Source organism: Corvus kubaryi, unplaced genomic scaffold (assembly GCF_017639235.1).
Source record: "Corvus kubaryi isolate FWS band 111438036 unplaced genomic scaffold, C.kubaryi_AGA036_p1.0 65026, whole genome shotgun sequence".
In the NCBI taxonomy this organism is placed as follows: domain Eukaryota; kingdom Metazoa; phylum Chordata; class Aves; order Passeriformes; family Corvidae; genus Corvus; species Corvus kubaryi.
This window is the reverse complement of record NW_024581703.1, coordinates 7158-32630: the sequence shown is the minus strand read 5'-3', so window position 1 is coordinate 32630 and position 25473 is coordinate 7158. Positions and strand designations below refer to the sequence as shown.

The following is a 25473-nucleotide window of genomic DNA, read 5'->3' as shown; positions in this document are numbered from 1 at the left end:
TGTATATTAGCTTTAGTGTAGCCTGTTGTCCACAAATAATATAAGGATTTACAGCATTTTTTCAGTCCCACTTTCTAAGCTGACTTAAAAGTTACAGAGTATGCAAAATGAGTAATAATGGTGCTCTAGATGAAGGGAAAATAAAATCTAGTATGCTGGTCCAAAAATTTCTGGACTCCTCAATTGCTGATATGCCTAAAATTCAGTTTTAACTAAATCTGGTTCAGGCTGATTCAACTGATATGTATGTCTACATACACTTCTACTGCATCTACTCCCTTAAATATAATTTTTAAAAGTTTGATATTCAACTGGACTATTTTCAAAGAAAAAGACTAGAAGCACAGGAAGAAAAAGACTAGAAGCACAGGAGGCTGAAGTTTCCAACGTCAGAACAGGTGGAAGAATTGCAACCCTGTCCATGTGCTGCCTGATAATGATCTCTAGAAAAGCAAAGGCATAAATTAAACTATATACAATCTTTTAAGTTTTTAAACTTTTCCCCCCTTCTTTTTAACCAAAGATACTGAAAGAGTACAAATTTATTTTCACATAAAGTTGAATTATTACTTTTAATCCAGTGCCAGGTGGAACAGAAGACAATACTTACCTGTAAAGCCAGACAAAAAACTTCTGAGGAAGGTGATTTTCCAAGAAAATATTAACCATTCCTTAAGCCAGTCACCAACCTTGTTGTTCAGCATACTTTCAAAATGGTGGTCTAACTTCAGGGAGATAGTAATGTTCAACAACAGATGCACATATAAATATTCAATCTATTTATTGTAGAAGCACTGAAGACACGATATAGTTTTAACATACTTCCACTGAATAAGTACTAATTTAATCTGAACAACACATTGTTTATTGTGGAAATGTTGCAGACACAAACAGAGATTTAAACACAGTTTAAATCCACCATCAGAGAACATGACACTTAAGGAAGGCCAAAACAAAATGGCTCTTAAAGCTAAAAAGGAGAGGCAGATGCCATTTCCTAGAAATGAAGGAAGGTAGGCTCCACTGGAGCAGCTTTAATACTGGGATTTTCTTTTGGATTGGTGGTAAATGAAAAACCCAGAGCCCAGTGATTTTTCTTTTTTACCTAATTGCTCCAATCCAGGAATCTTTGGCACAAGAATTTTCCTTTGCTTTGTGGCTCTAAGATTATTCAGCCATTTGTTCTTAACAAGGCCACTGTTTTGATAACTTTTAATCCTACTCTGTGGCATTTAAGTGCATGTTGTGCAAAGAATGCTCTTGAGTGTCAAATTCTATCTTGATAGGAGACTAACAGCACCAGATTATTGCACTAGTTCTTTTCTACTCTAGTTTTATCTGACTAACAAACAATGCTGTTAGAGAACTGATTTTCCTGACTGTTTGCTACACTGGCCTTATTTTATTTCTTCTACACTTACAAGCTGACAAACATATCTACATGCAAGAGGAAAGAATTCCACTGCATTGATTTAAAGAGACAAAAAAATTAATTGCCAAACTGAAAGTTATTTTAAGATAATCATGCAGATATTCTATTTCTAGTTCACTCTTGTACACTTCCTAGATTTAAACCACTGAGCTGCACTGCTTCTTCTTTGCAGAAAGAAATATAAATGAGGCCTATTTGAAAAACCTGCACCACAGAGGACACATGTTTTTTTCTGTAAGTCCCAGTGGTACATTTACTTCTTTGTTGCTGTGTATTAGTTGTGAAGCTGTATTCATGAAACAGGGAATGTTTATATATTCAAAACTTGTGCGTAAAACAGAAGTAAATTACATGTGCATTTCTTAGCCATCATTAAAACACTGACAAAATAAAAGTACTATAAAAGATTGTATAAAACTAGAGCTCTACTACACTTCTTTAAACAGCAAAAAACCCATCAGTCTCATAATGGAAATCAAAACTTATTTTTGGGTACAATTCTTTGCATGCCATTCTTCCTTAGAGGGCTACATAATCACTTTACTTTTTCCTCTCATTTTAGTATCAGCAAACATCTGCCTACACATTAATTGAGAAAGTATTAATTAAAAACTGGAAAGTATTAGAGCCTAGCACACTGATTTAAAATGTCTCTGATCACATATTTGATATCAAGTCCTAGCATGAAAATCTATATTTAATCCAAGTAGTTTCTTGTTAGGAAATAGCACACATAGACTGTCAAATTATTTTCAGTACAAAAGATATAGCGATAAAATAGTTTAACCAAACAGCTCTGAAGACTCCTAGGCATCAGCAGCGAAGGCACTTTTCTGGTCACACAGTTCTAAGCACAACGGGACTCAGCACAGCTTTGGTATTTCAACATCTCCTTCAGTTTCTATGCAAGTGATATCCACTGACTGCCCAGTCCTGAACTTCTCCACTTGCAAATAATGCAAAGAAAATCGCTCCAAATAGATTAATAGAGGCAGCAATATAGAAAACCATCTGCCATTCTCCCACAGTATTCTGTCAAAAAAAAAAAAAAAAAATGCAGTCAATTTGCAGCTTCACACTCGAGAAAAAGTAGTTTTAAAATCGATGCTACATGCCTTGCCTATTTAAATGCAAATGCCATTCAGCATGATTTCACAGCAACATAAAAGCATTATAAACATAAAGGATGCAATAAACAGTATAGTCAATTTCAGTTTTATAATACAGCTTACACAGATAGTCTTATCAGAACTGCATTACCCAATCTGGATCAGTTTATCACCCAATATGCAGAGCCATCGACACAACTGCAGCGAATGCTACTGTAAGGGAAACACTACTTTGCTTTCAGATCAGGTGATCCAAGAGCTGAAGTGCCCTGCACTGTGCAGTAAGCTATTCTTAATGACTACTATGTGAACATTCCAGAATCATAAGCCTTTTGGTCCCAACAAGGTAGCTACCTTCACTCAGATTTCAAGAGTAATCCTCTAAACTCTGGTATTTAAGAAAGGCCTTAATAAATGTGTAGTAAAGAACTGTGGTTTATTTGCTTTTTGGGTTTTTTTTCCTTTTCAAATAAAGAAATAGTATCTGTAGATGTCTAAAGTTTTTGGGGTTTTTTTTAAAGTTCTGGATGATGCTGTAACAAACCTGTGAATGATCTTACTACAAAAACAGAATACCATTAGTATGGAGGGGAAAAAACTAAACCAAACAAAAATATCCTAAAACAACCCACTTGTTAAGATATCTGGAAGAACTAATTTTATTGGAATAATGAATTAATGAATATTTTCAGATTGTTTTTGGTTAGAGCATGGTGCTAATAACGCCAAGACCATGAGTTTGATTCTCATATGGGCCATTCACTTAAGAGTTGAACTCAAAGATCCTGTGGGTCACTTCCAATTTAGAATATTCTGTGATTCTGTGATTTTTAAGAAAATCCTTAGAATTACCTCCAACTCCAAAAATTCAAGTGCATCACTAATCTTACTCCTCCTATCTCCCTTTCTTAAAAGATTTTAGAATAATTCATATGTTCATTGAAAAAATAGTAATCAAAAACTCCTCAAAAGCCCCAGTGCTTCCCTTTTTTCTATCGAAATCACTACAGCACCTTGTTAGTCAAATCTAACACTAGAATCTAGTTTCTCACTTATCTGACAAATGCTGACATTAGAACTCAACACCTCACGTGACAGCCTAATTAAAAAAAAACCAAGCAAGAACTTGTTCTAATTTGATAAAACAATACCACAAATATCTAATCTAGTTGGTGTTTTATCAGAGTTCTACTGTGATAAAAATATATTCATTTTGTTTCTAGAGAATATAAGGGGTGAGTCCCTAAAATTTTCAAGTCTTACAAAGGTATTTGATTTTACCCTTATTTTCCTGATCAGAATCAGGACAATAAGAGCTAGGAATTAAGTAATTCAAAACAATGGAACAACATGATTTACAGGTGTAACCCACATTTCATTTAACGACTGCAGACGTGAGAAGAAGGAATTTCTATTCAATTGAGATAAAAATATAACAACTCACATTATGAGTGAGGTTTTTGGCAATAACTGGCCCCACCATTCCTGGGATAGTAGCAAAAGAATTTGTGATCCCAAGGAGAATTCCAGCATACCTGCAAGAGAAGTTGTTGACACTGCTTATTAACTTGTCAGGCTTATTAATCATGGACACCATTTTGCCTAACCAGGCCTCATCTTGATCACACAAGACAAATAAAACACAAATATTCCAGTGTGAATGACTTGCTTTTCTTCTAATAACAACTCACTGTCACCTTGGTACATACATTTTAAAGGACATAGTTTAGTTGTGGACTTGGTAGTGTTAGATTAATGGTTGGGCGTGATGATCTTAAAGATCCTTCTCCACTTAAATGATTCTCTATGTCTCTATTTTTCAGAGGCTAGTTATGGAATTTAACTTAAATTGCCTATGGCTTTGCTCAAGATCCATAATCCAAATCCACATCCCCTTTGCTAAGCCACAACAAAACTGTCTGGAATGGATCCACTGGAGCAGTTAAAGACACATTGCATGTCTTGAAGTAGAAAGACAACAAGGAGTATGACAAAGTGCTCTTTGCCAACAGTAAGAGTTGGTTCAGGTTTCATTGCTAAAAATCTGTCTGCCAAGGAGGCAATATCCACAGTGTGCCTGGATATCCCCACTTACACTAAAAAGTGTATATTCCAAAGATAGGAGTTCAGAGTGCTGTGGCAGTCCTTCTATTCAGCTTTCTGTGGGTCAAGGCCAATGGGAAAGGGGTCTGACTAAACCAGTTCTGCTGGTTGCCATTCCTGCAGCTCCATTCTGAGGCCTCCTGTTCCATGAACGTGCTGCTCTCTCACACACAAATGTATGCATATGCACCAGCGGCCATAAAAACTTGCTGGGAAAAGCTGATAACTTGCTTAATATCTGTCTCAGCACCTCATCTCTAAGCAATTCAAGATCTCTCTCACAGGCATGTTGCAATACCGAAAGTTTGAAACTGTACCACAAGTGCAGACTTGTGAGAGAGACTGAAGAGAAATAAGAGCCAGATGTTCCACAGCAGTTTGACCTTCCAACCACCAGGGCACAGATCCCTGTGTTTTAGATTTTCAAGGTGGATTCGTTGGCTGAAGAATCACACAAAATACTAATAGCTGCAGTTTACCATAGGAGAAAGGAGTCATATCCCAGTCATCATTTTAGGCTGCTCAGAGTAAAATTATGTCCTCACCAATTTTAACATAACAGAAACCTATTTCATCTCTAAAGAGAAATGCATACCTTTGAAATTTTATTTACCAAAACAGGAGAATTCAACCATACAACATTGTTACAAAAGGTTGCAATATGCGTATTCATTCCAGTGATATTAGAAAAACATGTGTTTTTTTCCTGAGAAAGGGAAACAATCATCTAGCCTACTAGTTGATTTTTTAAAGTCTACACTACATGTAATTTTAAAGTGTGGCCATGCTTTAGTTAAAACTTCTTTATTTCTTTCTAAACCTGGAATGCAGTCTTCCTATCTTGGAAAGTGGTTTAGAATTAATAGGCCTTTATGATGCTGAATGTCAAAGTGTAAAAGTTTCCCTTAGGAAAATAAGCGCATGAAGCAAAACCCCATTTAAAGCCTTTAAGTAGAACCAAATGCACTTTGTCTTCAACATGTTTAAGCACTACAATACTGCTAACATACACTTTTAAAACTAAACATAGTCGACAAAGATCTCTGGCAACTAATTGCTGGCTAAATGCCTCTGTTTATGCCCAGTGTTTCTGACATAGGTTGCATTCTTGATAGTGCTCGCTGTTTGATGCAGATAACTGTGATGACACTCCCTTAGTACAGTGGAAACTCCCATATGAAAAGGGAAAGCAAAAAGTGACATGTCTGTAGAGCAAAACCAACAGTAAGCTGTTGGTCAGGTTCTTATGGCATAATGGGGATAACCAAATACAAATTAACTTGCAGAGCAGTCAAGTAGTAAAATCAAGAGTATAAAAAAACATCTATGTGAAGTATTTAGTATATAACAGAACCACATGAATATTACAAGGGCTCATGGTAACACCAGTATTAAAATTTGTAATAATAGAAATGTATTGATGTAGACTTAAAAAGCTAAAATACAATATTTTCCCTAGAAGAACAATCTTGTCTCCCTTCTGTCCCCAACCCTTCCCCAATCCAATTCACAAATGGCATAATAAATACATGTTAGAAACCAAAACCACATAGCAAATATTGTTTTTAATTAAGCATCAGTATTTTCATTCACTTTTTTCCTGTGAATATAATAATTATTATGCAAGTTCTAGTAGTAAAAAGGGACTGTTTGCTATTCTAGGAAGCATACTTTTAACTAATTTAAATGGGTATTTGTGCATTTTGAAACTGCTTTGAATCACTTCTGGTTTTTCTAACATCTTTCACTAAATTATGAAAAATAAATATTGAGCTCTGAGTAGACTCTACAGAGGTTTCCTTCACACTTTCATGCAGACTTTGTTTTTAGATTTCTCCAATTATGTCAAGTATTTCCTTGAAATTTTGTATGTCGGCCTTGATCATTTTATCCAACAAAGTTCAGACAAGTTGCAAAAAACTTAGGTGTGGGGGGAGGAGTAAAGACAGTCTTCCTTTTCTTCTCATCTTATATGTTTTTTACATTTCTGTGTCTGAAGAAATTTTTTAATATGACTTCTGTTACAAGGACATGCTTTTTTTCTTTCTCTGTCCCCATTTGGACTGATTTGCCCTGAATTAAAGCATGCATGTGCTGAATAGAAAATCACTGATTTCAATAAAACAGCACTCACTCTCACCACGTCACCACCAAAGAAAGTCTTCCCACATATGCAGCCATGCGCCTCTAGAGGCAATGCTGGGCCAAAGTCCCTGAACTACCAGCAAGACACTTCCTCCTCTTACACTCAGTCTGCTCCCTTCTGCCTGTCTGAGAGGGAAGAAGAGCTAGAGGAACTTGTCTGGTGTAAATCCAAAGGGAATAAAAGCAGGACTTTATCGAGGGTAGGAAGAACAGAGTGGGATTTGGTCAGAAGGATCAGCAGCAGTTCATATGCGGAACCTAGCTATGCCTGCTGACAGGCATCGGCACTGTGTAACTTCATTTTCTTCTTGTGGCTTTTTTTCAACACCTGAAATACTCTGAATACTGTTATAAACAAATTGACTCTTGAAATAAACACATTTGAAATTCAAAATGAAGCATCTCAAATTAGAAGACACATACAACATCCTAGTTTGGGAAACCTCAGCCATTGCCTACATACAGAAGTTCCTTGTGCGTCTAAGTCACACTGCAGTTGCATGATTTCCTTTTTCCTGTCACAACTCTGTTGCATTCCATGGACACATTAAATTGTACTCACATAACAAGCACAATTTAATACGTATTTTGGAAACTAACCATTGTAGTTCTGCAAAACTAAGCTTGAAACAGAAGTTGTATAATGAATGGTCTCATAACACCCCAGATGCACTGCTTTAAGTACATTTTCCAAATTTGTAGTTATATGTGATTTAAAACAAAGTGCACCACAGAAGCTATTTTTCTTACTTTCATATTCAATTCAGCAGTACAAGCAGTTTATAGCTGGCCACTAATACCTCCCCTCTTGCTTGCTACGTAACCTCACCTGCCAAGATTAACTGAGTTCCCACTATTTCATATCCATTTGTTAAGTCAAAAATTGTCCGTGATTGTGGATGTGACCACCATCGTTTCAATTGCCCAAGCCTGGATACCACCTTCAATTGGGACCCATATAAATTGACTAGATGATCAGAATTTTTTTATAGGTAGTATTTCTAGAAATTGTTTTTTACTCTACACTTTAAGTCATTTCATTTTACACATTAATACAGAAACACCATTTTCTTTGGACATGAAGTCATTTGACCCTGTTCACATCTAAGTGCTACCACAAATTGGAAAATGAATGACAAAGTAAAGTACTTGACTTTTACCAGTGCACTTTTAGAAGAATATACATACATCCACACTCTTTGGGGAACTGATGGATCTGCCTAATTCTGAATTTGTAACACTGGAGAAATTACAGCTTGAAGTCTTAACTTTCCATTCTTGAAAAATATTCATTTAAGAGCAATTGTACATACCTGATTTGTCACGTACTGACAAATCAGGTCAACTACTTGTAACAATAATTAGATTCCAGTGTACAGAATGTTTTTCAAATGCAAATAATTTGCCTGTATCACAGTGCTTAAATATGGTAAAGTTCATACCAAAGGTTGATAGCTCTGATGGAAAAGCTGAAGACAGTGAAACACTTAACTGTACTGTGCAGTTCAAAAAATACTGTCCTACTAAGAACATGAATTCAATATGACAAAAGTCTATCAAGTCTATAATTAGAATCTGTAATTACAGGAATTATATAATTTATTACTGCAGGATCAAAATTGGAATGATTCTAAACTATTGTTTATGTCACAGCCTCTGCCAACCTTGCACTTTTTGCAAATACAGTGCTTAATACTGTAAACCCAAGTAATTGTCAGTGTTTACACTCCAGCTCTGTACAGCATGTGCTCCATAGATACATTTCCAAGCCACCCCAGCAACACAAAAAGAAAAAAGAGGGGTCACAAACATTTGACATGCACTAACAACAGCTTCAGTAATACTTACGAAGGTGCTATGTCTAGATGATTGATGCTGTAGCCTGATGTACAAAATCCTCCTAGTGTTGTTGATATGGTCACGAACGCAACAGCCAGTGCATAGTTGCAGCCTATGAATCCAGCTGCTACTAAGAACACCGCAGGTCCAATCATTCCTTTAAGACAGAAGCCTCAGAATCAATGGACGTTTAACACGAGACACTGGGACGCGCCAAGTGGAGTGTACGTTTCCCATACAACTTCCACCGCCCCCTGCCGTACAGAACCGGCACTGCACCACGCGCGTTACAGTGGGACGGTACGGAATCAGAAATGGTTTCGGGGGGAAGGGACCTTAAAGATCATCTAGTTCCAATCTCCCTGCCACACGCAGGGACACCTCCCACTGGATCAGGTTGCTCAGGGCCCCATCCAACTTGGCCTTAACCACTTCCAGGGATGGGGCAGCCACAACTTCTCTGGGCAACCTGTTCCAGTGCCTCACCACCCTCTCAGTAATGAATTTCTTCCTATTGTCTAATTCAAATCTACTCTCTTTAAAGCCACTCCCCCTTGTCCTATCACTACATGTCCTTGTGAAAAGGAAGAGCAGATGGGTTGCAAAACTGTTGTTGTCTCAAGAAACAGCAACTAGATCAGAAATATCCCACTCTAGTGGTAAAGAACAAACTAGATTAAAAAATTAACAAAAATCAACAGATACTGAAAATTACCTCACAAATTATTTTTTTTTTATTGCTATAAAAAAATTGAAGCTACACTGACACTGTGAACCCTGAGTGAACCCAGGATAGCTGTAGAGATGCTGCATCGGGCACTGGAAACAGCTTATCAGCCACCATGAGCTCAGGCACACTGCTTCCTATCTGCAGTTAACTTTGGTACCCATTTCCCAGGACCACAGCCCATTCACATGACCCCATTGTGACCTCTGCAAACAGCTCCAAGTACATGTTTTTCTTGATGAAGCCAACCTAAGTCCTACTTTTCCCAAGACAACAACATTTTTTCTCCTGTTATACATACAAGGGTGTGAGATGTGTAGCCCTGCAGTAAACCGAATCACCAAAATAGCATAGACTTAAGACAAACAAACAAAATGCCTGAGAATTTATTACAGGAGCTGCTTTAAAGAAAGCAGTTGAGTCAGCTGAATTGAGAAGCCAGCAAGGATGACCATACAATAACTGGGCTGCAACTTTTGTGGATCCTGTGCCTAATGTATTTTTTTTTCCTTCAACTTCTTTCCCCTGTTCCCTCTTTTACTCAGCAATCAACTCCTCTTTCCTAAATACAGCCTTTTACCTGTGTTTATTGAAATCTGATCTGGCTGATCTGTTGGTGATTTCAGATCCTCTCTCCTCCCAGTCAGTCAAGACCATTTTGGATTCTGTTTGATCTTCCTACTGTGGTCGCAACTGTAAATTTTACAAGTGTATTCCTATTTACTTGCTTAAGCCTTAGATAAACAAAACACTGAACAACAGAACAGGCTCATGCAGAACAACATCCCGGCAGTCTGATAAACCTTGTTTGATAACAGTGTTTCAGTCACCCTTTTATGGTGACTTTACCTGACTGTTTATTTGATTGGTTTGCTTGTAGTCCAATTATCTTGATCTAAAAAAAGCTTTTGACAATCTCTTATTGTTCTCTTATCCAATAGGCCTACTTTTCATGGAAAAAGATAGGATTTACTCCTGACACATTATTGTACAGATAAAGTTGCTCCTCTCAAGTCATGAACAATGCTGCCTCATCTCACAACAGAATGTCAGACTACTCTCCCAAGCTCCTAAGCTTTCCCAAATTGATATTATTATATGTTCTAAGATTGTATGTTCCAAGAGATGATACTGCACCTACCTATTAGGGTAAAACATTTGCGAACACAAACAGTGGAGAAGTTCTGTTTTTCCCGTAAATAATCAGCAATTTGCCCAGACAGAATTATACATAACCAGCAGCCAAAATAAGGTAGGGCAGACAAAAATCCATTCTGTTAAGGAGGTTAAAAGATGACAGTTAAAACACTGAAATGACAAATCAATATGCTGAAAAATCACTTGTGCTGGAACATTAACTGAGACTGAACCAGAGGTGACAATTCCATCCATCCACATAATTATTGCTGGTATTACATAAAATACAAACCTAGGGATAGAAAAAGCAAAGCATAATAAAGTTACCCATGTGTAAACGCCCCATCACATGACTTAATCCATAACTACCAATGCAGTCAGACCAAAAACTCCAAGGTTTAAAAAATCAGCAACTGGGTTCAGGAATAAGAAAACTGTAACTGAAGGTATCCTGTGGAAATCAACCTGATCATGGAAGTTTCCAGGACACCAATATCAAGGGAGTTACTAAAGTTAGTGGAAGCTGTAAATATTATTCAGAATTTTGAAAACTATATAGAATCTCTGGTTTTGTACTACTGTTACATTACATTATTCCTTATCCATCTGCTGAAATATCTGGTGCTTGCTGTAAACAGAAGACAAAATATAGAACTAGGACTTTCATCACATCTAGGCTGGACATCCTGAAATCCCAAAGCAGAGTTATTCAGATCTGACATGACTTACACTGAACTCACCAGTTAATCCCCATTACTTTAAACAAGTGCTGTTTAGAGACTTCTGTCTGATTCTACATGATTTGCAGATGAAGGGAAACAAAAGGTACTATTAAACTGCCTACATTTACAGCCTTTCCAAACAATTACAGATAGCTACTGATAACAGAGCTATAATTTGACCATACCCATGATTAAAAAGAGGTATTTGAATAGAAATACTGTAACCTTTATACACTAGTATAAAACGTATTAACTGTCAAGAAGTGTCAAGAAGTGGAAGATTCCCTAGGAATTTTAATTTGAATTGAAACAAGAAACACATCCCCACCTCCAGTTCATTGTATCAGCACTTGTGCATGCTGCCTGTTGGATTTCAATGCTCAGTTTTCACTAACAGTAGGTAAAATTTTGAAAAATAGAAGAGTCTCAGTAATTAAAAAACTTTTTAAAAGCACTATTCAAAGACACAGCATTATTTATAACTAATTTCTGTATTTTAGAAAGGAAACTGAACAGCAACAACTGTATAATATTTTAAACGGTAATGCAATCTCCATCTAAATGTGTGGCAACAAAGTTAGTTCTACACTATTACACAAGCTTTTTTTTTTTTTGATGTTCACAACAGTCAGTACTCTAAGTTGCTCTAAAAAGAAGAAACATAACCCAGAGACAGAGGAAACCACTTCACAGCAGAACCATTTAATGCAACGTGTGTTTTACAAACGTTATGTGCCACTGAGAGCCGTGGTAGCAAATGACTTCCACAGATGTTGATGCCTCTTCAGGGAATACCTGAAGAGGCACAGTAAGGAACCCAATCAGCAACTTCAGTTAGTTTTTTCCAGCCATTTTGCAGCTTGTCCTAATGCAACCTTCTCTTCTAATGCTAAGGTTCCCCATCTTCTCCTCCCAAGATTGCTGGCATCACGTCTTTCTTGCACGGCATTCATCTTCAGATTGCTCTAAACCAGTTTTGTTTTTTAAACCAGGAAAAGACTATGTTAAACGTCTTGAAATTTCTGAGCACCTTTTTATCTTAGCTATACCAGTTTCTCCAGGTAAGCTATGCCATCACCAAAACAGTTTCATTAAAAACAGACCAGTACAGTCAAGTAATTGCTATAAATAAGAATATTCCACCTCCCTCAACTCCTAATTTTTCCCTGATAAGTAACTCAATTTTATAAAATTTCCTTGAAAAGCACTGTATCTGGACCTTAAGGCTATGGTTTTGTTTCATCCAGTTACCTTAGTAAGAAAAGGTATTTTACCTCTGCTGCTCATTGAGGAAAGAAAGTGATAATTTGGAAACTGATCCAATCAGAATGAAGCTTCCTTCTGGTCCCTTCCTCCCCCAAACCCCATCCTTAAAATACTTTCAAAAATGCCACTTGTCCAGTGGTTTTCTTAGTTTTTATTTTTAACTGGAAATGTTCTCCTCTATGAGGTAGCAAAGAAGTAGACAGTATTTCAGAAGCCATAAAACTTGGTGTAAAATCTGAAATAATCATAGAAGCCATAGATCGGGGAAAATATTTTTATAGTTATGTTTTAAAACAGAGCAGTTAAAGATGGGTACCATGCATCTTCAAACAGAAAATTTACCTTGAAAACTAGCACTAAGGTAAATGTCAGATAAGTAAAGATAGTGGAAATTATATGGCAGGCAACTTTTTTGATGCATCTGCTTCACTGTGCGGGGTTATCATTTCCCATCTATATGTTTACATTCCAAGGTTCTTAAACGGGTTCTTCTATTCTAAACAGCAGATGATTTAGTTTCTTTAATTCAGAAGAAAGTGACTATATTTGCACGTATCTTACCTCCTGTGCATCAAATCGCAGGATCTCCTTCATGTATGTGGGCAAGAGTGTAAGAAGTGTATAGAAAGTCCAATTATAAGAGAAGTGTGCCACAACAATAGCCCAGAGTGGAAGAGACCCCAGCATAGGTCTCCAGGGAACAGATTTCTGTGTAGAAAGCTGGCAGTCCGGAGACAAAAAGAGAAAAAGAAAGAAATCAGGATGTTGATATGAACATTTACTAAATAAAGCATTTTGATGCTAATCAAATCTATGCTGATCACCCATTCTGAAAGGCACAAAATGAGTCTCGGTTGATAGATACAAGTCATCAGCAATGAATTAATTACTGTCTTCAGTTCTCAGTGAAGGTGTACTAAGGTATGTTACTGCTCTGATGTTTACTATTCCAAAGTAAACCAAATACTACATTTTGTAATTCAAAAAGCATGCCTTCCCTTGTTGAAATTTGATGCCTTCTGCTTTTACTACAAATAATTTAATATTTAGTCACCCCTGAGGTGTTTATTTAGCTGAATCTTTCCGACTCAGATATTAATTGTGGTCTCTCAGCCAGCTTCACTGTTTGTAAATACATATTCCCCCAGTCACAGGAATGAATCTTATGCAAACTTTAGGATGTGGCTCATTAGCATTTTCTCTGCAAACAGCAATCTGTTTCTTACTCTAGATGACACACTGAGAAAGAGAAATGCTCTAAAATATTATACTGCAAATGCTGAAGACATTATACAGGTCTGCATCTAGTATAAAGTGACATATTTGAGCTTTTTTTAAAAATAAAAAGCTTTTTAAATAAAGCACCACAAAAACATCTGTAACAAAAGGCATTATTATAAATGCTATTTGATTGCTGATTTTAAGTTTACAACTGCATTATTTTTAAAAATTTTTTGGTTCGAAAAATCCTGCTTCCATTTCAGTTTAAGAATGCTATTCTATACATAAACAGAGCATGACATTAATGACAATGTTTGTGGTTTATGTTTAGGCTTAACTAGGTATGTCTACACCAAAGTGCTGTACCTGATCTTTTAGAGAAGACAGTATATATTCTCTTTCAGCATGTGAAATGCTCCTGTGAGTTTCTGGTGTATCACTAACCAAACACATCCAGAAGAACCACCATAATACACCAAGTGCACCTATTATTGTGAAAAGATGGGTGAAGAGATAAAAATTTTTAAAAAGCACTTATATTGAGCGAGTATATAATCTCAGATGATATAATCAGAAGTGTTTTCTCAAAACTCTAATATAATTTTAATGAACATTATTTTTTTATCTACTTACAAACACTAGTTCCCCAAAGTGTCTTAAAAATGCACATTTAGATACAATAAACAATGAAGATGACTAAGCAGGACTTTTTGTTTTTTCCTCTTTTTTTTTTTATACTTGAAGTGCTTCATGCAGCAAGAAAGCTGATGCACATACATAATTGTATTCTTATCAGTCACATGGAAGAGACACAAAGGATATGGCTCATCCTCAGGAAATAAAAATTCATGTGAAGTTTAATCACAAAAAATGCTTTGTGCACATACATAGAATATCACTACATACAGCTTAATCGATGCACCAATCCTCCTTTTCTTTCTTAAGCCAACTCCAGAACTATCCTTTGAAAAAAGGTAACTTTTCAATAATCAGTCCAAATTAACTGCACGTTTATGTAACTGTAACATTGCAACTTATTTCATCTTGTTCAGTTCTTTGGTTTGAATCCTTGTAACTTATAAGAAATTGGACACGGTTTTTTTGAGGAAAATGTAACCCTCGTCTTACATTCTGATTCCCTCTTCCCCATGGAGAATATGAAATGGCTCAGACATGTAAACGGACCTGGAAAAAGCATCAGCTAGACCTGTTAGCTAGATGCTGTTAAAAAAAGTATTTTCTGTTTCAGCTTCTTCCAGAACATAAGCCACAGTAAACATGCTATGCCTTGCATTTTGGGCATTCTTTCATGGTCCCTGTGACTGCTAGAGATTTTCCACACTTTAAGCAGCAGTAACTTTTCACACGTTCTTTCATTCAAAGTAGAAGTTTATTCCTGGGATTAAAGTTATTAACTCAATTTCACACTCCAGATAAGAAATTTCAGCCTGCTGTTTTCAAGTGATGGGAGAGTTAAGAGCATTTGACTTGTACCAGCTTTTGTCCAACTCAGAGACATCTTTGCTCATTGGAAGAAAGCTTATTTAGCCATTCACTGGAATCTACTTAGCTTTAAATATCTCTAATTGCCCAGAAGGAATAAAACAGCAACCCAAAATGTCAAACACACTTTTAAAACTCAAAATAAGTTTTCTAACATATGCTTTTCAAAAAGAATGTGGATTGTACTTTAAATAATTAAGAAAAATCAAAACAACACAAACTCACCAAATATGTAGAACACATAAACCCAGTTCATATAGTAACAAATTAAACCAGATAGTGGCAGAGACACAACAGTTCCCAGCTGTGCACCTACCAGAAGAAAGCAAAACAAAGCGGAAAAATAATTAGATCTCCTATGGACCCCTTAAGTGTAAGTGGCATTTCAGAGTTATTTTATTTCTCTGTAATAAATCATGCATAAAGATTGTCACCACCACTAGAGGGTTGTGATTTGCTTTAAAGAAACACAGGCACAATGAGCTGCTTCGGCAGCTCCAAGCAAATAGAGCCCCAGTGCCCTACAAAGCCAAAATTGGAAGCAAAGAGCAATAAAAGATAATAATTCTTGGCACATTTGTCTCCAATAAAGTGACGGCTCTAACACATCTAAAGCAATGCAAATTAGTCAACTAGTATTGCTGTAAAACAAGAGAGAGCTGAATGCAGTATAATTAAGGCTTCGGGAGTAAAGTGTTACAATATAGTCAGTTTGCATTTTTCGTATCTCCTACTAGCTCTACAAAACCAGGAATGCTAGAAACATGAACCAGAAGTCAGCCATATATAACCAGTAGGTTCAAATTCCATGTTCCCTAAATGTGACAAGGTGTAGGATCAAGGAAGAAGGGAAAGATGAGCAGATTCCAGTTCAGAATACAGCCAAAACCCAGAAAGAACTATTCCTGTGCTTATAATTCAACATAAATTTTGCAAAGAATAAGGACGGCAGGTGTTTCCCTTTCGAAATCTAAACCAGAAACCCATATTATTTACATACTTAGACACTCTACTGGTGATAAACAGTAGGTTTTGTCTCTTAATGTTATCTGTACGATTACTTCTCCAAACCTAATCTCAACTCAGAAAATATTAACATTGTATTGATACTCTGACTACCTAGATTCCATCTTCACGGAAACAGTAATTTTTATTTGAGGCAGAAAGCTCCAACCATGAACAACAAAAACACATACATCATGCAAAATATAAATCAAAGTAACAGCTATATATAACCTTAACCACATGTACTCTCAGAAAATCAACATGATCACGATTAAATTAACTACCGAGCACATGACGGCCAATGTGCAGGAAAACAGCCTGCCAAGCTTACACAAGATGTCTTAGCCACCCGTGACTGCTAACAATTGGCTCTTCAAGGCCACAGACTCTTCTCACTAGTACATTAGCATATAGTTTCACAAATTACATAAGGACAGTTTAAAAACTCCCATTTGCTAGATGCAGTAGAAGGCAATCCCAACCCTGTACTCTCTGCTTAACTTGTGTGCTGGGTCTCACATGAAGACTTCTTTTAAAGTGGATTTAATTAAACACTAAGGCAGAAAACAGATTTTTAAAAAAGAGAAAGAAAAAAAGCTTTCTGATGCATTAGGTGTATTGAAGTAGATCATTGAAATGTCACTTCAATGAGTGATGAGACACTTGGTTCAGAGCAAAGTGAAGAAATGTGAGCAAGAAAGGATTAAGGCTTCATTCCTCTGGGAAAATCACTAGACTGTCACTAGACTGTCCTAGCTCCTTAAGAAACTGTAGCTGAAGTTTATATGGTATAGCCCTGTCTTCTTGATAAACCACAGGTCAAATAAAAAAGCTGTAACAGAATTATTACTAATAGGAGTGAGCAAAGCAAACCATTACTTCAGTAACTGAATACAAAATTTGTCATCCTCAAAGAAATAATATCAATTTTGACTAGCACATTTGGAAACCCATGTTTTTCACCTGTCCCTCAAATATTGCACCAAGCAATGTGACTGACCAATAAACCCCTAAAATGCAACAAGGTTCAGTGGAGGAGGGCAAGAGCAATGGGAAGAAGATCAGGGAATAATGCTGGGTGTGACCAACCACAGTTGTTGCAAAGAAGCTGACTTTATCTCAACACAAAGGGCACCAGAAGGTGGCTTTGGTTTAGATAAGCAGCTATGTCAGTCGAGTGGATCAGCTGGTGGCGTAAATGTTTCTCCTCATTCAGTTCATTAAAAGTGTGACTGTCTCCCTGACTTAGCCAGACCAACATGAGGGAAGTGAATACGTGGGTCAGCCCAACACAAAGTATAAAAGCTAAACAACAACAGAATTTCTGAGAGAACAACAAACTCGACTTGCCTTCAACCCAAATTGAAGTGTATTGCAATTGCTATATTTTATAAGTGTCAACTTACATTTGCTAACTTATATTTGTACTGTGCTTTCAGTAAATTCTGTATCACTCTGCTAAATCAAAAATCCTGTGTAACATCAGCTATCTTCAAACAAGTAAATCCAGTATCAAATATTACACCTTCCAGATGTAGAGTATCTAGGAGAATCTGGTCAGGGAGTACTGGACTCTGACACGGAGCTCTTGCAGCAATACATGGGACCTTGGATGGTTTCTTCCCCAAGCTCCTCCAAGAACACTTAAAAAACACTCCGAAAAACAACCAAACAGCTTTATCCTGTGACTGCCCCAGCTTTTTTGTTCCTAATACTAAATCTTTTTTATTTACAGTATCTTCTCTTAATCAGCTTCACAGTAACTCTTTGCATCATTTATACCAAAGTTTGACCCAAGTTTATACTTATTTGTAGACCACTACCTTTTGTCAGGTTATAAAAGCCATGAAGAAAACTAATGGAAAACAAGACTTACTTTAATGTTATGCTTTCTGGATTAAATGCTGATTAAAATTTACAATATAAATCCCTTTGATTTAAGTCAATCCTCCCTGTTACAGCAGTAAAAATTTATAATCCCATTATCAGCATGGGAATTTCTCACCTGCATATGAAATACTAAGGAGCTTGCTGCGTTCCATTGGAGGAGCCCAAGAAGACCACATTGAATGCATAGCTGGGAAGGTAACACCCTAGAAAACATCATTTCATTTTGTTGAAATGCAAGAATTTTAGAACTCACTTCAATTTTACATGCTTCAAAGCATGTTTCATTAAAAAGCAGTAGTACAATCTGTTAGTTTGTTGTCTAGCAAGAAACCACTTATAAAACTTCTGCAAGGCATGAGAATAAGGAGGCAGAATTAATTTATCCTGCTTTTGATTCTGTATATACTGGAAAAGCAGAAATTATACAAACAATACTATTTTGAGGCCCTGGTCTCTGGAAAATGAGAATAACTGTAGTTTTGGCTCAAGTATCCTTACATTTCTTATCTGAAAAGCTAAGGCTAAAATATAGTGCAAATGCTTTAATTATTTTAAAAACATAAAACTAAGCCACTTGAATGAAACAATCCATATACTATTCCAGCATACCAACCCCCACAGAGTCTAATCACTACAATTTTAAACAAATTATTCAGATACATATTCAAGTTACACAGAGAAAGCAGGATTACCTCTCCCAGTCCTTCCAAGGCTCTGACAGCTATGAGGTAGCCAACTCCCAAATTTGCAGCTAAGGGAGTAAGCAAGGTGAATACAGAGGTACCAAAGATGCCAAACCCCAGCAACAGCTTGCCTCCAATTTTGCTTGCAAGATATCCTCCTGGAATCTGAGTAATGATATAGCCATAGAAAAAAGAACCAAGGATCCATCCCTGAGTATCAGCATCCCAAGAATATTTTTCTCCCTAAGAAGAGGAAAAAAACCCCAACAAAATGCAGTAAGTTAAAAACAACAGTTTCTCTGACCATATTTTATGTTACATAGATACACTATTTAGTCCTTTATAAATAAATTTCAATTTTTTCGTGACCTACTCCCTAGGGTCTCCTTCCCCTACACTCACCTATACTGCAATCAAAGTTGTGTTAAAAGCTAATTCAGGTAGTTTACAGTCTGTTCAGACATATCTAACCGAAGTATGGAAGTCATCACTACATGAAATACAAGCGCTCTGGCAGTTATGCCTTTCTGCATTCTAAGCAGCTTGGGTTAGGTGACAGGTATGTAAATCTGCCTGAGTACAAATCCCACTTCTGAATCACAGAGTGGACATTCTGTCGTGCTCTATAAAATGGCTTTACCTGCAGAAAATTTATGGACAAAAAAAACAAACAAGGAAATACAGGTGCTTAAATTTAATATAAAGCAAGAGAGCAGTAAAGGACAGGGCTCAAAAAGGTAGGTGGAATAATGGGAGAAGCACAACAGAGGGAAGATGACTTCAGTGGACAATGCGATAAAAGCGAAGATGATTGAGATAGGAATCTGCAGCTATAAAGGAAGCCAGCAAGAAGATATGAACTGTTGCCCAATAAAGTGATTCTGACATTTGGGATCACTTCCAAAAGATCAATTTTTCGGCATCTAAATGAGCAGCATATATTTCACAGAAATGATGAGTCAGAACCTTCCCATAAAGCTCACCATTATAATTTGTTTGTGATAAACAATAAATGACCTCTAAACAAACAAACAAAATGAAAGAAGGAAGATGGCAAGAGTGCTCAGGAATAACTTCAACTACAAGACAAGATCTGTGCAAGTCCAAATTCACAAAACTGGGGATTTTTTTAGAAGGTTTTTTTTCCATATCCAGCAGTTCAGTTAAGAAATGTGATTTTAAGGATTACTGGAAGTCAGAGGTAAAGGATATAAAGGCAAAAAGCATGACCTGGGAAAGAGATCAAAGAAATGAAGAGAAAAATATTACATGTTAATTTGTAATGAAATTTCATGCCATTGTGACTGTACAAAAAGCAGGCAAATTGGACGGTGATGTGAGCTCTGACGCAGATGTAACAGTAACAATTGATTAGTGGCATATAAAACAGTGAGTCATGAAAGATTTACATAGTCAGATTAGCCAATCTTTAAGGAATATCACAGAAAAGAGGTAACGTAAAAAAGCTGACCCTCAGCACAGCACTCCTTAACTAGCTAGTCATTTAAGGCTAATACTTCCCAGAATCGCTTTAAAAGAACCACTGGAAAGGCCATCTAGTGAAAAACAGCCTGTTTTCTTGCCACCTAAGTATGGTTCCATCTATCACAGACTTCTACTAAAACCACTTTGACATGCCACATTACAAGACAATATGTCTGAGACCTCACCGTTGTGTTGCGAGGAACATTTATGGCGGAAGAATGCTCTGGACACACATTGGAAGTCACATTCTTTGCTAAGCTTGTGTTAGGTTCTACCATATCCACTAGAGCGACGCTGAGGTTCACACGCAATGCATACAGGAGGAAGAACCCAAAACAGGCCAGGAGCGCAAGATTGTAGCGAGCTGAGCAGCATGCAGGGACTGAAATGAGAGCAAATGAAAAATGTTTAACAGACCTAACAGAGTAAGAACAACTCATAAGTCGTTTTTACTGATTTTCTCAGAAATCTTAGGGTAAGATAAAAAAATTAGCAAGGAGACAATGTCATTTTTCTTCTTAAGGAGTTTATTCAGTAGGGGTAGAGTCTGAGGCTGGTTGAAAGAATTTTTAAAAACCCTTTCATACCGATGTGCAAAGCAAATGTAATCTTTGTTTAGACAATAGGCAGCTACCCACACTAGAATGGACGCTGCAGAGGAAGGACAGTGTGTGGTCTGTGGAAATGGATTTAGAAACATAGTTTTAAAAGTCCTCTCCAAAATACTGTAATATTTATTTAAGACAGAATTTCACACTAAAAAAACCCAAAAACAAATTAGTGGGAAGCCTGTAATATACATAGAAATGGATCAAGAAAAACAAATACTCTTAAAGGAGTGCTAAACAACAGTCATTGCTATTTCAGGCTGTCTTCTAGGACAAATTTTCCTTCTACAAGTTTGCTTACAAGGGAATATGCATTCGCTGACAGATGCCAAACAGAGAAAACTCCATAAAGGGGAATGGCAAACATTGCGGTGGCACTGTGAAACAGTAACAGGCTCCCAGTTGCCCAGTACACCCTCTTGGCAGTCACAAGACAACAAAGGAAATGAGTCCTAAGATTCAGCATAAAATCTGTCATGACATTAAGTCAGCTCTGTCAGCTGTTAATACACAGATAGCAGACTATGAACTGTAACACGGTTATTGATTTTCTATAATAGTACACAGCAGCATTTGGCAGAGAGCATTCATCAGTGCCAAAGATCCAGATCAGAGCTGAGCTGTAACAGTTTAAAGCTCTGCAGCTATTCTTTATGAACTGGGAATGCTTGAAACTACTGAGCAGAAACGTCAAATTGTTGAGGAACTACTTGAACAATCTGCTGAATTTTCAAATAAAGCATAGAGTTTCCCTTCTTGTGAGGGGAAAGTTTTATATAGGAAAGTTTTATATGGGAAGTTTTATAACCTGGATGTCTGAAACTCTAGGAAGGCTGGGGATCAGTAGATATTACATCAGTCTACAGTGATCTCATCTTTCACTACTCAGAGTTCAAATGATGAATAGAACAAGTACATCTATGAATAGGACTGACCAGAGCTTCATCTACTACTGCAGTACATCACTTAACTGGATTTTCTGATCTGCAGTAAGAAACAAAGGACATGCCCTGTGGACAAGCTGATGAGATACCTTCCCCTTGCCAGTAACTTCCCTGAAACAAGGAATGAGCCTATGTGATTTTATTTTTCAGGGGGAACACCACAGAGCCTTTCTGCAAGATTGTTTTTCATGAAATTAAGAGAACTTTCCCATTTTTGAAGTCTCTAATCTTGATAAATTTTATGTGAAGTTCATTATGGCTGCACAAGTTGTTAAAATGACACAGAGATGCTGTACTTGCTATGTTCATTTAATAAATAAATAATAAACAAGGCTATTGTACAAATACGCAAAACCCCTTCCAGACCTGCGGTAATTGCAAGTTTTGCCTCAGAAGCATTTGAAAAAGCCATCCTGGATTTTTAAATGACATAAGGGAGAGCAGCCAAGATTTTATTGCTTACATTAAAAACAACAGGCACTGAGTACAGGAAGTACTTACTACACAAAAACTAGTCAAGCAGCTTCATTGTTCTGTTGTTTAAAAAGCAATTTGCCTTAAGTAGAAAATGTATAGTCATATAATTTATAACAATGAATATAATTACAAGTAAAGCTACTTAACTGGTCCACTTCTTGTAGTTGCTGGGGTTAGACAGTAATAACAGAAAGCTGAATAACACACTGGTGATGCAACCCTTCCTTGGAAATGCAGATTAACTGGACCATCCATTACTCTTCCGCTGTAAGACTCTTACTGGTATACAACTTGTATGGAGAGCAAGCTCCACCAAACAGATGTGCAAGAACTTAAGGTCACAAGTGTCAGATTTTTTTTCCAATTGTAAGCAGTTTATTAAAAAAACCTAACAAACATGTAGGACTGAAGTCTGAAGCAAATAGCTACTAAATTATTGATTCCCTGTCATTCCATCCTGTGCACTTGAAATACCTAAGAATATTAGACCAGAATGGAAGATTCAAGAAGATTACAGGTGTGTTTCAGGAGATTGCTATAATCACACACAGAGGCATTCGCTCCCCTAAAGGTTAAAGCAGCTAACCAAAGTTTAAAGCATTGTGTTCAAGGTCTTACCTTGACTAGCAGTCTTGGGTCCTACATCCATAGTTAATTCTGATTTCAGGGGCATGTTTAAAAGTACTGTAGCTCTAATTGAACAAGATTCTTAAATTGGAGTTAAAAAAACAGGTCTGTGCTGCAAGCTGCACGGCAGTTAAAGGAAGTTGCTCCTCTGCTGTAGTTTCCTTGTGGGTGAGGTGAGCCACCTCCAACTGGAGCCTGATGTATTGTGCAAACTTAGGAACATATTGCTTTAGGAAGACTTGAGCTCAAATTTCTCTCTTTCTGGTACTTTTAAAGTAATTTTGTTAGCAGATCCCCTTGATGCAGTTGCACATTTGCTAAATGGATTAGAGCATTTTTCCATGGCATACTAAAGAAACTAAAAATCTTACGCTACTCTTTATAGGTTGTACGCTCTGGGAAGCAAAACAGCACAGACAAATAAACGTGCAGGCTGTGTTGTTAAGCTCTGACCATATATCGAGCCTCCTCTTCTACCTTCCTGCATCCTTTCACCTTCTTTCCTCTCCACGCTTGTAACAAGCAATTAGTCTTACTCAAGTTCTGCCTTCATATGGAATTTAGACACAATCTCGATGGACCCCGGTAGTTTTTAATGGTTGGCCCGGTATTTGGGCTGGAATGTCCGCACTGCAATGTCACCGAGCCGAGGGCTGGTGTCTGACAGGGCTGCACGCCTGACCCCACCACCGACAGAGCTGTCAGGACGCGGAGCTGTGCCTGATCCAGCACCTCCGGGCATCGCGGCATCCCGGGCACAGAACGCCGCTAACGGCGCGGGCGGGCGGCGCAGCCCCGGGCCCGTCACCGCCTTCCCCGTCACCCCGGCAGTGGCACGGTGGCACCGACCCCCGGGCCCCATAGCGGCGCTCGCCGCCCGCGCCTCCATAGCAACGCGACGCTGCCACACAGGGGCAGCTGCCGCTCCTCTCACCCGTGTGGGGCTGGGGCTCCTTCAGCAGTGGGGTGCGATCCTCTCCCTCCTCGGGCTCCATCTCACTGCTGCCACCCGGACCGCGCAGCGCGCTCAAGGCCAGACCGCCCGGCGCCACCGCTGCGGCCGGGAGCGTACGGTAGGGTGGAGTGGCGTGGCGTGGCGTGGCCTGACCCGGCCCGGCTCGGCTCAGCTCTGCTCTGCTCTGCCAGGCTCGGCTCAACTCAGCTCGGCTCAGTTTCCCCCAGCCGCCGCTCCCCACCCGCTCGGCTCTGCCCCGCCGGGGCCGGGCACCGGCGGCCGCAGCCCCCGGCGATCATGTGACGGGCGGGGACGGGCGGAAACGGCTTCAGCCGCAGCGCCACGCTGGGGCGGGCCGCTCTCGGCCGCCATCTTTAGTGAGGGCGGCCGCTCCCTCGCTCCCTCCCGCTGGCTGACGAGGCCGCACGGACGCGCCCTCAGGCGGGCGGTGGGTGTCGCTGTACGCGGTGTCCCGAATGCTGCGGGAAAAGTTCCTCAGAATTAGGACAAATCTGATCACGCTGATCACCACAAGTGGCTGCTTCTCAGTGAAGGCCAGCGGTCTCTCGGTGCGGGTCCACTGTGGCAGCCACGGGCGGAGGAGGAAAGGCTCGAGGTGCGGGCGCTGTGTCTCTCTGTAAGCACTGAAATGCCGTTTAACGATAAATTGCAGATACTGCAGCACATGGTCTTTTTGCTCTGTGTGTGTTTGCAGTGTGCAATTCCTGGACTGAGGTTTTAAAATAATGGAATGTGAAGGGGTTGGAATGGACCCTAAAGATCATCTAGTCCCAACCTCCCCTGCCTTGTGCAGGGACATCTCCCACTAGACCAGGTTTCTCAAGGCCTTACCCAGCCGGGTTTTGAACACTGCCAGGGTTGGGGCATCCACAACTGCCCTGGGCAATCTGTTCCAGTGTCTCACTACCCTCACAGTAAAGAATTTCTTCCTAATATATAACCTAAATATCCCCTCTCTCAATTTATACCCATTACTCCTTGTCCTGTTGCTACAGTTCCTGACAGAGTCCCTCTCTTGCTTCCCTGCAGGCCCCCTGCAGATACTTTAAGGTCGCTATGAGGTCTCCACACAACTTTCTCCAAGTAAACAGCCGCAACTTTCTCAACCTGTCTTCATAGGGAAGGTGCTCCAGTCTCCTTACTGAATACATGTGAAAATGCACCAATATAAATTAATCAGCATCATGGGATATGTAATTTTCCTCTTGGAATCTGTGTTTTTCAGCCCCAGTCAAAGCTAACAACAGAGTGGATATCTTTAAGTTTTACAGGCTCTTCCCTACAGGGGAGCTGCCTCCACTTAGCCTTGCCAGGGCTGAGTGCTGAGTCATTTTGATGCTGCTGCTGGTCATCCACTGAAAGCTTTGGCATTGCTTAGATGCCTGTGCCATCCTACTGGTGTGTAAGTAACTGCCTGGAAAATTCTGTGTACTGGAAAACAGAGGAATGTAAAAGATCCCTGGCAGCATATTCAGGTATATTGTTTCAAACAAGGTACATGTATGAGTTTGCAAGTATCAATAGAACAGCTGTGGCTGTGTGCCTATCACATGGTATTACATCTCTGTGAAAAC

General features: G+C 38.6%; 1 protein-coding gene across 1 annotated transcript; it reads right to left on the bottom strand.

Annotated features, from left to right (window-relative positions):
* Positions 1–842: 842 nt before the first annotated feature.
* Positions 843–24136, bottom strand: LOC121672886 (sialin-like). The gene is made up of 11 exons (XM_042045788.1): positions 23858–24136; positions 20453–20649; positions 18792–19025; positions 18215–18302; positions 15430–15516; positions 14068–14186; positions 13042–13200; positions 10497–10629; positions 8638–8785; positions 3986–4076; positions 843–2464 (listed from the first exon to the last, which is right to left on the bottom strand). The coding sequence occupies exons 1-11, from the start codon at positions 23916–23918 to the stop codon at positions 2327–2329; spliced, it is 1455 nt and encodes a 484-aa protein (XP_041901722.1). The 5' UTR covers positions 23919–24136; the 3' UTR covers positions 843–2326.
* Positions 24137–25473: the final 1337 nt, after the last annotated feature.

Coding starts and splice junctions, on each gene's coding strand:
- LOC121672886 (XM_042045788.1), bottom strand. CDS start 23,918: ATGGAGCCCGAGGAGGGAGAGGATCGCACCCCACTGCTGAAGGAGCCC. Junction 20,650..23,857: donor GGAGCCCCAGCCCCACACGG/GTGAGAGGAGCG, acceptor CTCTCATTTCAG/TCCCTGCATGCTGCTCAGCT. Junction 14,187..15,429: donor TTATGTGTTCTACATATTTG/GTGAGTTTGTGT, acceptor TCACAATAATAG/GTGCACTTGGTGTATTATGG.